Source organism: Priapulus caudatus, unplaced genomic scaffold (genome assembly GCF_000485595.1).
Source record: "Priapulus caudatus unplaced genomic scaffold, Priapulus_caudatus-5.0.1 Scaffold57, whole genome shotgun sequence".
Taxonomy (NCBI): Eukaryota; Metazoa; Priapulida; class Priapulimorpha; order Priapulimorphida; family Priapulidae; genus Priapulus; species Priapulus caudatus.
In genome coordinates, this window is record NW_014577118.1 from 441137 (window position 1) to 458918 (window position 17782).

General features: G+C 48.0%; 1 protein-coding gene across 1 annotated transcript in view; it reads left to right on the plus strand.

Moving 5' to 3' along the window:
- LOC106821056 (protein FAM117B-like) overlaps nt 1–17782 on the plus strand; it is a 144747-nt gene that overhangs the window by 55706 nt on the left and 71259 nt on the right. Inside the window, exon 2 of the mRNA XM_014825697.1 lies at nt 4259–4410. Coding sequence (XP_014681183.1) covers nt 4259–4410 — 152 coding nt within the window. The remainder of the gene's footprint in view (nt 1–4258; nt 4411–17782) is intronic.

The window sequence follows — 17782 nt, forward strand, 5'->3', positions numbered from 1 at the left end:
CCTCTTCTCTGCCTCTCGTTCTCCCCTCTCGTTCTTGCTCGTTCACACTCGTACGTTGCTCCCTCCCCTCTCTCTCTAGCTATCCTCTCGGTTTCGTCTCTCGTGTTGGATCTGGTTGCCGTGCGTGTTGCTAAGCACGCACGTGATAGCGCCATGGACGCTTGAGGTGGTGAACAACAGTAGAGGGCGTCCATAGGCAGCAGGCCTGAATAAGCATCGAACAGAAATTAATTAAAATTACTCACACTGTTACTGCGCTTACACAACATACACTTTATTCATGTTAAATAACTACAGATTCATGCTCTATGCTCCGCTCGTAACTTTTGCCAGCTCTATGATGCGAATTTCTTCAAAGTTGTCTGAACACATTTCAAACACAAAAATGACCAACCGGTCGCTGTGGCTACGCCACCTGACGGAATGTCACGAATACACAACAATACCAATTTTACTTCTAATGCTTTCTAGTCTTCTACGAGGCATCTAACTTGCGTGCATAATGCAAATTATTGCACTCTAGTGCCGATTTTTGGCGAAAAAAAATGCCCAAAAAGGCCTTTTCTAGAGACGAAATAGTGCAACGGTGAACAATTTGCGGAGGCTTACTGTTGTATGCCTCCTTGACGCTGACCGAGGCTTGCATTCTAGAATGCTTTGTTGCGCCGTGCGTGGATATCCGGGCGGGCGCACGAAAAACTCCGTGAACTCGCAACGCTGCCGTAAAAAAAACTCGTAACTTCGTATCGCGTGAGATTTCGCCGAAGCAGGCAGAGCGAGGTTTCGATCGGATTAGACATGGAGGAGAGCAATACTCTGTTTAGTCGTGAAAATGTGAAGGCTGAGAATCCGGTGGACCTTGTTGTCCACGGTACACGGCTTCGACTGCCAGCTGCGACAGCACGCACGCACGCACGTACAAACCACTACACGACTAGCACCATAGTTCAGCACTACACAGCACACCTGCACAATACACACCCCATGCCACACCACACCAAACCATGCACACACCAAACAACACGACACCAAACCACATGGCACCACACGATGCCGCGCCGCACCACACAGCATAACCTGTGACACACGGAGCAACAGCCACACGAGAGCCGCACGACTACGTGCGTGTACTTCCAGAGCAGACCGGACCGATATTACTAATACATGACTCTCTCTGTCTTTGTCCCTGCCCGCCACCGCTTTTAATAAGCATGCTTCGCGTTTGCCTAATGGTGCGGAAGCCGCATCGAATTCCGGAGGCAGTTTCCATAAGCATTGCTGCTACCTCTCTGCTCGTCATTTTTACCCGTTTGATGTCGGCCTAATGCGTTCCAGGAAACACTCGCACGATTAGCGAACAAAGAAGTCGCAATTTTGCACATTGATCCTTTCGGTTCACCCATTAGTCGTCGTAATTGTTGTTTGTATGTTCCTACAGCCGATAGCGATATCGCGCACAAAAGTCGAATGATCTTGTCGTCGTCTTTGCGTTCCTTGTCTTCGTTGCTGATGCTGTTAGCCTCGTTGTTGTCATCGTTATCGCTGTTTATAACCGTTGTTCTCGTTGTCCTATTTGTTGTCCCATCATAGTAGTAGCCATATCCATTATTGCCACAGTTACCGCTGTGTCGCTCGTTGCTGTTATCGTTGTCGTTGTGTTTGCCATAGCACTCAATTTCCTTCGTTTTCACTATTTCCGCATCCCCCCTTTTTGTTGTAGCGATTGTTTTTGTTATTTTTTTTTGCGCACGCGGTCGTCTTTGCAGTTCTTCTTTCATTGTTACCATCGTTGCCATTGTTAAAAGTTATCATTGTCATCGCGGTCTCTGTTGTCAATACACACACGCGTTTATGAAAAACTTTCACACAGGTGGTTGCTCTGCAAGAACGCGTACGTGCGCAAGGTCAAACACATTGCAGATGCCGGCGGCGTGTTTTGTTTGAGAAATGTTCTCAATAGAGTACCGAAGTGTGACGTCACGTTGGCAAGACAACGCACGGGCTGGTTCTACACAAGCCACTGGCTCCATAAGGTTTACTGCGTGAAAATGTTGTGCGTACGTAAAACACGAGTGTGTGCGCTGCAGACAGCGGTAAAGCATCGGTAGCAAGTCGATCTTACAATATTTAATGAATTTTAAAAAAATTAAAATTTTTTTTAAAAATTTTGTTGTTGTTAATTTTTTTTTTGGGTTGTTGTTGCTTTTCACTTCCATCCTTTGGAAATCTATAAAAACTGCAATAATGACTCTCAGAATGATGGTTACAATCGGGTACAAAACACGACACGTAGTTAATGTTACCAGAGCATATGATTGTGTAGAACCAGCAGGCTCGTTGTCATGCCACCGTGACGTCATCACTTCGGTACTCTATGTTTTGGCTAATTATTATAATTAATGAGAGTTAATTTTGTAAAGATTTATGGAAAGGCGCGGTGGCGGCGATCTTTCGACCTCCGGCGCAATTCATTGCGTATCACACCTCACAAAGCATAACAACCATGACGCACAGCACAGGTTTGTTTACGCATCCAAGCAGTCACGGCTGCACGGTAACGCACAGTGTCGATGTGCGCACAGGGTTTGGGTTCGTGCCGTGGTAAGGCCGAACAGGGTAATAATAATTACAAGGGCGATCTTATTGCGCGGATGCTGACGGCATTTGCCTGTTGTCGTCATCGGTTTATAATTTCACGCGCGCCATCTGTCTTCTTGAGCAACTAAGTTTATTTACTGCTCGCGCTCTCGCGCGCTACTCTACTAAGCTGCCAGCTTTCAGTGTTTGCCTCTCAGTTTGAGTTTGCTGCACGCTCCTGACTCAATCCCTATCCCTCGTAATGATGATTACTAGCTCATATAAACCTCTCTCTTACTGCCACTGCCACAAGGGGCACCATTGACATTCTACTGGCACAGAAATTGCATTTCACACTGTAAACCCCATCTCGACACTGTTCCGGCTATCTGTCGAATGTAAATTTTCTATTCTTGTGAGCCGTCCTGAGCTGTCGGTTCGCGAAACGAAGTTACGCGCGATTCAGTGTAAGCAGTCATAAACCATTCTTCGTTTATTCGCGCGCACGCGAAAAAACAAACATTTTCGCAAGCAAAAACTTGCAGGAATTTAGTAAGCCATTTCACGAAAAAAACGTGCACGCGAATTAGTAGCGAGGCAAATCGAAGTGATTTCGGCTGTATACTTGTCGTTCGAACAATGAACGCCACAATTATAGCATCTAGCCGTGTCGGTACGCAGATTGTCCGCAGCAGATTGTCCGGACGGCTCATGGTTTGATTCCCCTCCCCCCTATTATCTACTTCTGATTTTATGGAAATAAATTGGCAATTATGGCAGCAGCGTAGCAGCAAGAAGTGAATGCAGCAGTGCAGCAAGAAGTGAATGCAGCAATGCAGCAGCTCAGCAGCGCGATTGCGATTGTCGTGGTTGCGAAGATATATTATGCCCGATTGATCTGTCACGGTAAGGAATCGAAGTCGTTAAAAATGGAAAGAAATTCATGGCGTTATGTTGTAGCTGTTGGGGGAAGCGTGTTATAGGTGTCATCGTAAACGCTGCAGCTCTGTCGCCAGAAGAGGTGTTTTGCGAGGCTTACAAGCAATTACATGGCCCCCTCATGCCCAGCCTGCGTTCTCTCTCTCTCTCTCTCTCTCTCTCTCTCTCTCTCTCTCTCCCCCCCCTATAACTATTTTATGAGTTTCGGGGTGCGCCTGCCAGTTTTCTGCTGGGACTGCTGTCATATCGTATCTGTGCCGTAGAGCCGTGCTGCTTGCTGATCAGCTGTGTTGTGTGCGCTAGTACGCACGCACGCACACACGCACGCACGCACGCACGCAAACACGCACACAGCGCCGCGTGCTTGCCCGCTAGCGTAGCGACTGATCTGTGCTCCTGTTTGCACGTGCCCCGTAAAAAATGTCCGCTGCTAACCAGTTTTCGTTTGGGAAGGGCCGGCTGGTAGATTAAGCTTGTCTTAGCGATCTCGAGCCGACAACAGAAAGACAGACGACGCACATAGGCGCGTTTCTCGAGGCGATGCGAGAGACTCCCCCGGCCGCCGCCGCCGCCTCCACCGTCGCGATTCTTTTGTCTGTTCACATGCCGTGAATAATTACGCTGCGAATTCATCAGCTAAACGCGCCCGCGTATTACATATATAGTTGCCGCCTTGAAGGTTATCGCGCAAACCGCGCACCGAACAGTTTCATTAAACAGTTTATTTTCTCGCTGTTTGCAGTGGATAGGTCGAAAGTACGAGGTTCGCCCATCACGCGGGGTTCACCGAACATCAGGAGGACGGCATCCTTAGACACTATCTACTTGACGGGCCAGTGGCCGAAGGATAGCCTATCGTGTACGGGCAAGCCTACCTTTGACAAGGCGACACAGGTGAGTTGCGTTATATAGGAGGAGTTTAGTTAGACAGCAGCGTTTTAGACTGCATGCGGCCTCCGCGGTCGCGGCATGCGAACTAGCGGTAGTTTGAGGTTAATCCCGGGATTTGTGGTGTCGGCGTTAGTGCACGGGGGGCTTCTTTGTGCAGCGCTTTATATTCGAGAAGCATTTTAAGGTTGTCCCACAGAGAAAGAACCGCGATGTTAATCTCATCCCGCCGAGGAAGGCGGGCGGCGGGCAAGGGGGGGGGGCGAAGAACAGGTCTAATAACGGCACCACATCAAAGTCGCCGACCTATTTTGATATCGCTTCACCTTGATGATGCATCAGGCGGTAATTATGCGCGGTCACAAGCAAAATGTGCCGGAAATAGCCCCAGATGAGCGCGGGTGGACGCGTGTATTCGTGTCAGATGCATGAATTGGTGATCCGCAGTAATTGCTGACCCTGGGGGGAATGCTTACAAATGAAATAAAACGGCCTTCATTGATTAATGTCCGCGTGTATGTTTATGTACATGCGTGCGTACGTGTATTCATGTATATTTATCGTATCTGCCTTTATATAACCACGGAAATTAACTATGTATAATACGTGATACTATGATATACATACACATACATACGTGTATTTATTCATGTATTTGGTTGGTTATTTATGCCGCTGTACTTATATTTATGCCCACGTTTCCACGGTATCAATTATTGAGAAGGGAATCATCCACGCTGTTAATTAATTATTGATTGTTGTGGTTTATTGGTAAATTTGCGATGCATGAACCGTTGCCGTCCATCCACACCATGAATGACAACCGCTCCCACACTCTTGTTTGTTGGTGACGTGTTGCTACGAGTCATAACGTATGCTAAGAATCCTCAAGTTTTGATATTTGTCACTGTCTCTAATTGCGGGGGCCATCCTTAAAAAAATCTGTTTGCTGTCCCCCGACCTATGATTTTTTTAGTGGGTAGGTAGGTAGGTCATTTTTTGTGTGAAGCGTAATAGTTATTTTAAGTATGTCCTCATGTTTGCCACACATGTTTAGTGTTTCAGTCTTAACTATAAAAAATGTAAATGAAAAAAATGGAGCCCAAAATGTAAAAAAAAACTTTTGGGTCGCGGCTATTTTCGTGGGTCGGTCGGAGGACAGCAAACATGTAATTTTTTAACGATGGTCGGGTGAATTTTTTTTACATCATACTAATTAGTTCTTGCAGTATTGTGCCTTTGATATCTTTTACTAATCTTGATTCAGTCAGAGTTTACCCGCCGAAATCATTGAAGAAGTGTCTGTAGGTGCTCAGGACACCAGCGCACCTTTGTCCAAGCATTCTCTCGTTTTTATATTGGTTATTGTCTTTCATTCCTCACGAGCGGCGGACAAAAAATATGGAATTGTTGAACGTCGGAATTCTACGCATAGTGCCTAGCCTGTGTATACGAGTCACGCAAATGCAAACCACAAGTCTCCTGCATACTGTATACGTCATATTTTTCGCGTACAGACTTTTTTCGCGAATTTAGACTTGACGGTCAATTTCGCGAGTGGTTAATTTCGCGGTCGGTGAATTATGAAATATTCGGTATTATTCGTTATGAATTACTCGCGTGTTATTATTTTCGCGGTCGGGGACGCGTTCGCGAAATTCGCGAAAAGTAAACCACCGCGAAATATACAACGTATCCGTGCGATGGGGGGGGTAGGTTTCACTGTATTGCTTCCATTCAAAGGAACCGCCACACGTGTCCGTTCTAAAGAGGTGGTATAACTGCCATGCACTCAAGGAAAACGTTGGAAGTGTCTTATAGACAGGTGTCCATTCTATAGAGATTTGCGCTAACGCAGGTTTTGATCGAATTAGAATAGTAATTGTTTATGAATTGTTTATCAGCACATTCCCCGTGTGAAACCAAACAAGAACAAAACTATCGCTCGCTGCCGCTGCTGTCGCGACAGCGTCATCAGCGGTGTTATCGTGCCAACTGCATTACTAATCCATTCATAGCACGCTATTTTCATAACAAGGTCGGCTTGATTGAAATCGGCGCTGACAGCTGTCCCCTGCATGGCCTGAACAGCAGCTGCGGCCGTATTTCACAGCGGTGAAGTGCGTGAAGTGCTCGCAAGTCCATCATTTATCCATAACTGCGTTAACAATTAATTAAAGTCCCCTTACAAGCGAAGTAATCCGCGGTCGAAGCACGTCGAGGTGTTAGTTAGAGACTGGCCAGGAGTTGTTTTTTTCTTTGTGAATGGCGGCGGTTAAGAGCACTGCTGCTTCGTATAATATCGCCGTGGTTATGCAGTACAATCAAGAGCGTATAAAGAAGGCCTTCTTTATACGCTCTTGTTATAATGTAAGGGTGTAAGCGGCTGGCGAGGTGCCTGGTCTTATACCGCTGAATGTAATCGTGCCCTGCGTTGCCAGGGCTATGATTCTCCCTCTTTCTCTCTATCTCTCTCGCTCTCTGTTTGTGTGTATGTGTGCGTGCGTGCGTGCGTGCGTGCGTGCGTGCGTGTGTGTCTGTGTGTCTGTGTCTGTATGCGTGCGGGCGTGCGTGCGTGCGCGTGCGCGTGCGTGCGTGCGTGCGTGCGTGCCTGCCCGTGTTCCATTGAATTTCTTTCGCACACGCCACTGGGAGGGAAGTGAAGCAGAATCGGCAATGTTTGCAGCTGCGTTGCACAAACACGGCAGTTTGCTGCGACGCTTTTGCGACGCCGGCGTGCATACACAGGCTGTAGGACCCTGGTGTGAGGATACCGGCACGCTAAGGGCGTTTGCTTGCTGTACCTCTGCGCTCATATACACGGGCATCGGGGCACATCCGTTCCCGCTGACGAAATGGGAAAGGTTGGAGGTCATTCTTTCACCTCCACGCGTACGTGCACCGACTGCCTGAGTTTCACAGCCGCCTTCTCCGTGGCGGAGAGGGGGAGGGGGAGCTGCCGTTCGCTTTCCGCAGAGGGTGTGGATATTTCGAGTGAGCCAACGTGTACGCGGATATGATTTATTGACAATTTGGAAATATCTGCTTCGTTTAGTTGGTACGCGGCGCGATCTAATGTGATCCGGCGTGCCTGCCGAGCCGTGCCTGCTGGCTCGGCTCTCACTCACCCTGGCAACAGGGCCGAGTGGCGCGTTATTATATTTCGTCTGCAATCAGCAGCCCGAATCGGACCAATTTCTTTGCCGGTTTCCGATCGGTTGATAAGGAGGAGGAGGAGGAGGAGGAGGAGGAGGGGATAGCGGCGTAATCGTGCGCAGTGGCCGAGCGCGGCTTTCTGGCGTGATGACCTATACACGCACGGCCGACGGTGCGGCGGCCGACGCTAAGCCGGATTATCACACAGCTAAGCCTGTTGGTGCTGGTCAGCTGCCTGCGTTGATGCGCCGGCGGTGGGGTACAGGTGCAGGGAGGCGGTTGAGGTGTGGATGTTTTATCAGGCTGGCAGGCAGGCACATAGCAGGCAGGTGGGTGTGTGCAGGCGGCGGGCGAGGCGGTACAGGAGGGTGGACTGTTTGAGCAAGCAGGCAGGAGGCGGGAGGCGTGGCGTGTTGAGCAATGCAGGCAGGGAGGCGGAGGTGCCGTGTTGAGCAGGCAGGCAGGCAGGCCACATAGGCAGGCCAGGGTGGGGGGTGCAGGCAGCGCAGGGAGGGGAGGGTGGTCCTGTTTATAGCAGGCAGGCAGGCTGGCACATTATGTCATAGGCAGGCAGGTGGGGTACGTGCGAGCGGGCAGGGAGGCGGGAGGGTGGGTGTTTATGCAGGCAGGCAGGCTGGCACATTATGTCATAGGCAGGCAGGTGGGGGTGTGCAGGCAGGCAGGGAGGCGGGAGGGTGGGTGTTTGAGCAAGCAGGCAGGGAGGCGGGAGGGTGGGTGTTTGAGCAGGCTGGCAGGCACATAGGCAGGCAGGCGGACATCAATGCATGTGCAGATACATGCTCCCGCCGTGATCCAGTCACGTGTGCACCATGCGCCGCTCCGACTGTATCGTGTGATTATCATGATAATTATTGTATGCAGCAAGCGGTCTCAGTAAGCAGCTCACGCCAAAAGAATCTAGTTTAATTTCCTGCCAAATCAGTTAATCCGGTTTCGCCTGGGCAGTATATAAGCTAGATCTACACAAACGTCACCATTCTTCGCCACACGCTGCTGTCGTTCTAGGTAAATATATTTGTAGTTCTCTCGCGTAAAATCGTACTTGTTATGATTGGAATATTTACTAGTATTATATTGTATGATTTACATTACGTATTTCTCTCGTGTAAAATCATACTTGTTATGATTGTAATATTTACTAGTATTATATTGTATGATTTACATTACGTATTTCTCTCGTGTAAAATCATACTTGTGATGATTGCACTATTCGAAGACGAACTTAGTTAAACTTACTTGTATTTAGGGATGATTTACGTGACGTATTCTGTCGCGTAAATCGTACTTATTAGAAATACGTAGACGCGATGAAACGCACTTCCACTAACTTCTTTATAGCATACGTATGGATGATTTGCATATGTATGTGTAAGCACATAATAAATTCATTCTTCGCCACACGCTGCTGTCGTTCTAGATTGATTATTGAGGACCGTGCAACGGACATATCCAGCGAGCTATTCCCCCAGAATAGGCTAAATAGGAGTACAACATTATCATCATTGTCATGTAGCGAGATCGGAGAGATTTCCTCCGCCACGAACGCTCAGGCCGCCATTGAAGTAATGAGATTTTGTCCGCCAGAGGGCAGAGCGACTCCTCGATGGAGCGTGTTCTAATTCCGGCAGCCACATCCGTGGATATTGCTTCGTTCTGTGAGAGCTTAACAATGCATCGTCTAGAGTGTAAGCTGCCACCTACAAACACATACGTACATACACGTACATATACGTATATATGTACGTAGGTACAGACGTGTCACGGTGTGTAAGAATACGCGTCCCTGTGTAACGCGTTCGTTGTTTCTGTTTATATGCGACAATGTTTTAAAATAAATTTACATCAAAATCGTACGAAACAGGAGACTCGGCCGTACGCGGCCCTTCGGGTGTTTCCGTCGAAAAATCTCCACGTTCGTGTTCCTATCGAATGATGCTTACGAAATTCATGCGTGGTCGCTTGGATAGTTAAAGCCGCACTATTCGCATCCAACCGCTAATTTCTCCAGTACTAGACTAGCAAATACTTCGTGTCATGCATAATCACACTACCGTCTGGCAAAATAAACTCTAGTTCCTCCCATTTCACTGCGCGTTTGCTTAAAACCCACAAGAAAGAGGTGCGAAATCTGGTAATCTGGCGCCAACGCCGACTTGTTTGCCAATCAATTTAGCCTCGAAGCGGTTAGGTGACGTCACATGTTTTTATCTTTGCTACACCCGTACCGCTGTACCGCAGCACCGCTCCACGGTTGCTTGGCAGGGCAACGCGAAACTGTCAACAACATCGGAGAATTTGAACAACATTGGAGGTATTTTCAAATGCCTTGTATGAGACAACGCGCAGTGAAACGGGAGCAACTAGAGTTTATTTTGTCATAAGGTAGTATGATTATGCATGACACGAAGTATTTGCTAGTCTAGTACTGGAGAAATTAGCGTGTAGATGCCCATAGTGCGGCTTTAACACGAGCTCAGCGCGTTTAGTAGTACGCGAGCATCTGCATGGAATATCCGGGTTGTGTTCATCACATGTCTTGCAAAAACGGGAGAGGGGTTTTTCATGCATTGTACGAGGAGGAGGGGATATACACGGGTTATACTCACGGCAGACTCGTCATATTTTTTTGCGTTTCGTGTTCGGTTCATGTGCATCCGCTAGCGAATGATTTCATACGTCGCTGGGTTCGGCAACGATGTATCTCTCTATCTGCGGTGTTTTCTGTTGGTTAGACGTTTTGTGTGCTAACGTTTTGTGTAAACGTTTCCCAGTGAACTCGGTTATGATCGTAATTTATAATCTGATTAATGACTGTAGATTAAAGCGCAATGTGTAATTGTATTCGTGTGATCGCGTGAGTTTATGGTCGGACGTCAGGGTAAATACCGGCACGTCGTGCCAATGAACCCATCAATCGTAGAGAATACGTGGACATTGAGCGCTTGGGTTTGTGGGCGCGCATGCCAACGTTGTGATACTCGCAGTATACTGTGTGCGCGCGCGTGCGTGTGGGTGTGCGTGTGCGTGTGCGTGTGCGTGTGCGCGTGCGCGTGCGCGTGTGGGTGTGTGTGGATGTGTGTGTGTGTGTGTGTGTGTGTATGGGCGTGGGCGTGGACGTGTGTGTGTGCGTGTGCGTGTGTGCGTGTTTGCGTGCGTGGTGTGTGTGCCTGCGCGCGCGTGTGTATGTGTGTGTCTGTGCTTGTATCTGTGCGTGTGCGTGTGCGTGTGCGTGTGCGTGTGCGTGTGCGTGTGCGTGTGCGTGTGCATGTGCGTGTGCGTGTGCGTGCACGTGAGCGTGTGCGTGTGTGTGTGTGCGCGCGCGCGTGTCTGTGTGTGTGCGTGTGCGCGCGCGTGTGTGCGCGCGTGTGTGTGAGCGGAGCGCACCTCTCTCTTGGGGACGAATTTATATGACGTACTTACTACTCTAGGCACCTTCCAGATGTACGTCGCTATCTTATCAATAGCAACAGCGTGTATAGATGGCAGCACGGTCACTGCTATATATATATCAGCAAGTATCAGTGATATAAAGGACTATAATATAATAGACTATAAATAATTAATAAACAATATATATATATATATATATAGTGTTCATTTATTATTTATTCTCTTTTATATTTTTATGTCATGTACGTAACATACATGTAGTAATTCGAGTATTGAAGGTAGTGGCGCCGATATCTCGCTAGATGGTGTAGTGGAATCGAGACAGACGCGCCATGCGAGGAGGACAGACCTCAGGACTCCGGTGAATTAGTTCCAATGATGTCACATTTCGTCGGTCCGCTCATTTGCGGGAATAGGGTCAGCGTGTGTGTGGGTGTGGGTGGGGATGGGGGGACAGCTGGATTCACACGCGCTGTGGGGAAACCTCCCGCAACCGGATTACCTCTCATCTGGCGTCGCTAGTCAACTAGCTCATCAGTTGGGTAATTGATTTGCTGACCGTACGTAGGTGTTCATTATGTGATGGATAATATTCTGACCTCCCTAGAGCAATAAAAACGGCTTAAGACGGGAGCGGCGTGCGTACTCGGGAGGTCGTCGTCGTCGGGAGCTGATATCTGTCGAGTATATACGTAATGGCATTGAAAACACGCGATATGTATTGATATCATGGGCGCATTATCATTGTATCATAATATCAAGAGCTAATAATATGATAATAGTTATAATAATAAGGTATTATTAACTCTTGATATCATGATATGTATATTATAATCATCATATTATATGTATGCCTCATGAGCGCATTATCATGTCAATGCATGGATAGCTCTACCGGTGTAGTCCCTTCGCACCCGCCACAGGGCTTTACTACAACATATGACTAGAATTTGCTAAGAATGTTTATAACATGGCTGGGAATTCTGCAGTCAGTGGCACAATAAAAAAAATCCTGAAGCGGGAGAGAAGGGCTACACCGGTAGAGCTAGTACTGCTGGTAATATTCGTACATGTATCATGGCTGCACAGTGATGTGAGTCGATGCGGTGATTCTAAGCATGTGGCGTGCGTGCTACGGAAGAGCCACTAGAAAGTGCTATCGTCATTAATCATACAGGATGTATGTGGCAATTATCAAATTATGTAACATCGGGTTCTTTGCTTCGTGAATTAAAATCTCGCGTTCAGGATGATGGTCACTAGATCGCACTATTACTGTCAATTAGAAATAATATGTTTGACATTTGGATGTAATAACCATTGTATGTCTAGCACCGTGATGTAAAACCCGGGCCTGTAACAATTGTTATGAAAGGTTTAAAACCTCGCTTGCGTGCTGTGTTGTGAACTCGTGTGATCGCTCGCTCGCTAATGCCTGGGTGTATTATTTCAGTGTGTGAAAAAAACCGAATGGTAAAAAATAAAGTAGGAACTACATTTGCAGAATCAAAAAGATCAGTCCGATTTAAACGGACAACACACACGCACGTAGTGCGCGCACGCCCGCACGCCCGCACACGCGACACCGTCATGCAGCGTACTGCCTTCTCGTGTCACCACCTACTATCGCAAATTTAGAATAGATCAACGTCAACGTGCAGCACACACCGCAGTGTGCCGCATGCGTTCTATTGTATACGTTTGTCCATCCCTGGTATCAGGGCGACGACAGGGGGTGCGAAGGCCAGCTGTGCTAACGCGCTGTCAGTCATGACAGATTTACTGCCTGGACGAGCATTGCCGATATATATATATATATATATATATATATATATATATCAAGAGTACATAATAGGAGATAATATCATAATAGAATAAATTCTGAATAATATCCTATTATGTAATCTTGATATATATATATATATATACTGTGAGCTCGATCAGCAACTGTGTTGTTGAATTGCTTCATGATAACCCGTATATTGCATAATATCAAGAGCGCATTAACCCCGGGTTACCCATGCTTACCCATGCTTTCTCCTCTCTCTGCATATATTGCGGCGCGTTGGCACGTATTTGACAGGGAGGTGAGTGAGAATCTGTGATAATGCGCGCGAGCTCTGGTCTCGTCGGTCGGCGTTACATTTGACGAGGCTGAGCCAGATCATCGACCGAGGTCCACGGATGAATAGCGCTGACATTTATATACGCGTGCTGCCCATTAGACTGCCACTGTGTTCGGCAAGCTCTGATCTGTGTAACTGTACGTAAACCTGGGACGTGCTCCAGAAAAAAATTGCAACCCAATCACGACGAGCTTTTCAACGACGAGCTCGTGCTGAGAGGACCAATGAGCGAGCGCGACTCAAAAACGCCATTAGCGTTTCTCTTAATTGCAAATCGATAAAAAACGATGTGAAAAAACTCGTCAGTCGCCAGTTTGTCAACAACAAAAAAAGTGAAAATTATTAGACAACGTATCACCGTCTTCCATATTTAATCGAGATTGAAGAATGACCGCTATTCGAAGGTCACTCATCGTTGATTCAGCAACGACATGAAATCAGTCTATGCAGCCGCTGCCGCCATCTTTACCGCGATATCTCATTTTGAGTCCGCCGGTTTCTCTCTCGCGTGACTCACTCCTCTACCCTTCTCCTCCTCCGTCCGTAATCGAATTGCGAATCATACTCAATCACTCTTTTTTTTATCTAATGCGAATGCACAGGTTGGCCGCGTCGAGCCTAAACGGTTGTGTCAGCGTGCGTCGAGAGAAGCGGGGACCTGTTTTATACTATCGCGTCGACGCGCATAGCGGATCCCTCCCTCAGCAATTGGGCACATTTCATTTCACGAGTCCCAGATGCCGCGAGCGTGTATCAATATCTGCGTGAGTGCATTTCTTCGCGGTATCAGTACCGCGCAGCTTATTTGAGGAGAATCAAGCCGGTGCCCGGATTCGGGCAAGAGCTGCTGCTGGTGCTCCTGCTGCTGCTGCTGCTGCTGCTGCTGTTTGTACTACTGCTGCTGCTTCTGCTGCTGATTATACTGCTGCGGATGATGATGATGCTTGTACTGCTGCTGCTGCTGATGATGATGGTGATGAGGATACTGCTGCGGATGATGATGATGCTACTGCTGCTACTACTGCTGCTGTTCTGCTGCTGCTGCTACTGCTGGTGCTTCTGCCGCCGCTGCTGCTGCTACTGCTACTACTAATACTAATACTACTCCTGTTGCCGCCTCCGCCGACCGTAATGTGCTTTAATTTGAATGCGATATTGGAACATCGGATGTGCGTGCGTCCGCTGCGAGATTAGCTTGGCAGCTATCCAGAGTGCTTACATGAGCTTCCCCCTGCATGTCAGGGGCAAGGCGACCGGGGTTCGTTAGGGGCGCTTCGTTAGATACGGGTTTTCTCTTCGCGCCCTGCAATTTAGGTCGGCTCCGCGATGGCGGTCTGTGTTAGGAATGATGGATGCCGGCGATATGGGGGTCTCAGCGATCCAGCTAGGTAATATCAACCTCGAAAGATCTGTACTAAAACACCTACGTACTGCAGAGAGAGAAAGAGAGAGAGAGAGAAAGAGAAAGAGAAAGAGAGAGAGAGAGAGAGAGAGAGAGAGAGAGAGATGCAGTAATATTCTTTCGACATATTTGGACGTTGCAAAGTCTCAAATTTTGCGGTTTAAAGTCTCGCGTGCGTGCTTAAGAGGTTCGGGAGAAATGTTTTGGCGGTTCGGGCTGTTGGTGTGAGTTTACGTGTTAATTGGCGTTCATCACACCACGAGACGATTTTCACTTTCAGCCAAATTTAATTGCAACTACCGAAATGATGATAAGTTAAATTTTTTTTAAACGTATTGCTTTCAATATATTTAAGATAAATAAAGTAAAGTAGAAGCAAGTTAGTTTTCAACAAAAATTTGTCGTTGGCGACCAAGGCACTGGCAGTATATATATGATGCGGACATCGATCTACGTAGCTAATGACGGTTTCCATGCCGACAGAGTTGCATTTTCGTAAAATATTAATATATTTTTTTGTGACGGAATAAACCACTTATATACGAAAGGGCATTGCAATTATGGCATTTCTTCAATCTCTTAGCTATTATACACGTGCTCTATGTGGGGAAATAGATTTTTGTGACGTCAAGCAAAAGTAATTAAGGTAGTCATCAGTTGCTTGGTGACCGAATGCAGATATACTCATCCGTGTGCGGTTAGATAAACGCGCGCAGGCGTGCGGGCGGGCGGGCGTGCGGGCGGGCGGGCGTGCGTGCGCGCGTGCGTGCGGCGTGGGGCGTATGGCGCGCGCCACTGTTGCGGCGTGTGGGCGGCCCCCGCCTCGGACGCCCCGCTGTCGCTGCCGTGCTTGCGGAACTAGGCGGTGCGTGCAGGGCTGTGGCTGCACGGCACCGGCGAGATCCCGGTGTGCGGCTGGCTCAGCGTGCGTGGTGTGGTGCAGGCGCGCTCCTCCGCCGTGCGTGCGTGCGTGTGGGCGGGCGGGCGAGCGGGCGGCGGGATGATTGCGCGCGCACTTGTGTGTGTGCGTGCGTGCGTGCGCGTGCGCGCTTGTGTGTTTGGGTACTGTGACGGAAATCCTGTCAGCTACAGGCGATATGAAGATCTAGTGCTCTTCTATGACGACTCTGCGCCCACTATTATTTATGCATACAGCCGCGAAATCCCCGAGGTAACAATATTCCCGCGAATGCATAGAAATCCAATAGTTCTCAAGAAAAGCGTCTACTTTGACATGTGAACAGTAAGTCCTTAATGGTTCGGAATGCCGGACTTATTTTAATGTAAAATTGGTTGTCAGTAGGGCTCAGGCACAAAGCGCTGTCAGCTGTAGTGAGGACTGCAGCTCAAGACTCCTGCCATCGCTCGTCACTATCAACATTGCGCGGAAATCGATTTCGACAATAAACTTGTCTACTAAAAATCTGGCGTTCATTCAAATTATAATAAAGAAAATTGATTCAATTTAAAGTGAAAGGGAAATCCTGTTTAGAATGCAAAAAGTGCGCGGCGCTGCATTCACGGGCGAATTATATATATTTTTACGATTTATGAGTTAAAATTGAACTAATGATTCGGTTTGAAACGTATTCAGATTACATCCTGTTTGTTCATCAACTCAGACATGTCAAGCGATACTAATTGGCTACGCTTGAGTAATTATTAATACTTTTGCGTGTACGTTAACGTACTTCTTAGCTAATTATGAAAGCAACCTGCCAGGCCTGGCTTCCGTGCGTGAGGCCGGCAGCGTATATTAATAACGAAAAAACCCATTAACTAAGAATTATAATCCCCGTATTTATAGGCGTTGTTAAGTATGCAATCTTAAGGGAATTCCTGAGCCAGGAATGGAACGTGGCCCGGTGTCATTAGACTTACAATGTGATTAGAAATACAGTTCGTGTCCCGATTCTACGGACTGGTCGGTGGAAAATCGTACGCGTTATAATGGCCATTGTCCCCTAAATCAATAGCGGTGGGAGGATAGCCAATATACGCAATAAACTCAATAAACAGGAAGACGTTAAATATATAGCGCACAATATAAACATCGTAAATTAATGATAATAAAACGGTCGGGTTAATCTCAGTTCCGTGAAACAGCAGCAGTCCTCGTGCAGCACGACTCGTTACGGCGGATCCGCCGCAGATGAAGCGGATATTACGTTTTTTTTAATAATCCGGAACGCGTCGAAGTGAGCGTTCGTTAAATCGATGGAGCAGGCAGGCACTCGGGCCTGAGTTTGCATGCGGGCAGTCGTCAGCAACCGGGGCCGTACACCCGAGCGTGCGTGCTACACAACCCAGGCGGAATATCACACATATAGCGGAGACATATTATAGAGACTTACCACGGCTCGGCGGCGCTGTGCTGTCGGTCTGTATCGCGCGCTCTGTCTTCGCGGGTCGGTTTTAACATTCGACATGGGCAAGCAAGCAAGGAAGGCGGAGAGCGGGTTCGCTTCGATGTATTTTCTCAGTCGTTAGTGTTCACGTTCTCAGCCGCCGCTGGGCAGCTGTGTGACGGAGGAGCTAAAGTTGAAAAGCTAGCTAATGAATGGAATCGACCCACTTTTAGCTGGAGAATCTCCCTCTCCCTGTCTCTCTCTCTCTCGCTCTCTCGCTGTCTCTCTTTCTTTATTTTGCGCGCTCTGTCTCTCTCTCTTTCTCTCTCTCTCTCTCTCTCTCTCTCTCTCTCTCTCTCTCTCTCTCTCTCTCTTTCTCGCGCGCTCTTTCTTTCTTTCGCTCGCCCTCGAGCGTTTGATCTTCGGGTAGCACGAAGAGAAACACACGAGCGAGAATCAGAATTATTTTGACGTAGCTTATGGATGCAATCCACATGGGTTTGCTGTCAGCAAAACAGTCGAAAAAACGCCCGTAGTACTTTTCGCCGACAGCGGGGTTCCTTAAAAATCGGTTCTGCGCCCTGTTTATGTCAGACGTCAAGTCTATTTCGATGCGCCTGCCGCTCGTGTATCGGATAGTAAGTACTACTAGTTAAAGACACCATCGCGCCGCGGGCAGCCAGCCAGCCAGCAGCCGCAGTTTACAACCAACAGCTGAGGCCTACCTTTCAACCTGCGAGTCTTTTGACAGATAACAGCTAATGATGTGGAGTTGATTGAAGAAGGGAGGAGAGGGGGAAGGGAGTGAAGGGAGGGGAGGTGAGTGGGAAGAAGGGGGGGGGTAAGGGGAAGAGAGGGGAGGGAGAGGGAGAGGGAGAGGGAGGGGAGGAGGAGAAAGAGAGGAAGGGTAGGGGAGTGGATGGGAGATGAGGTGG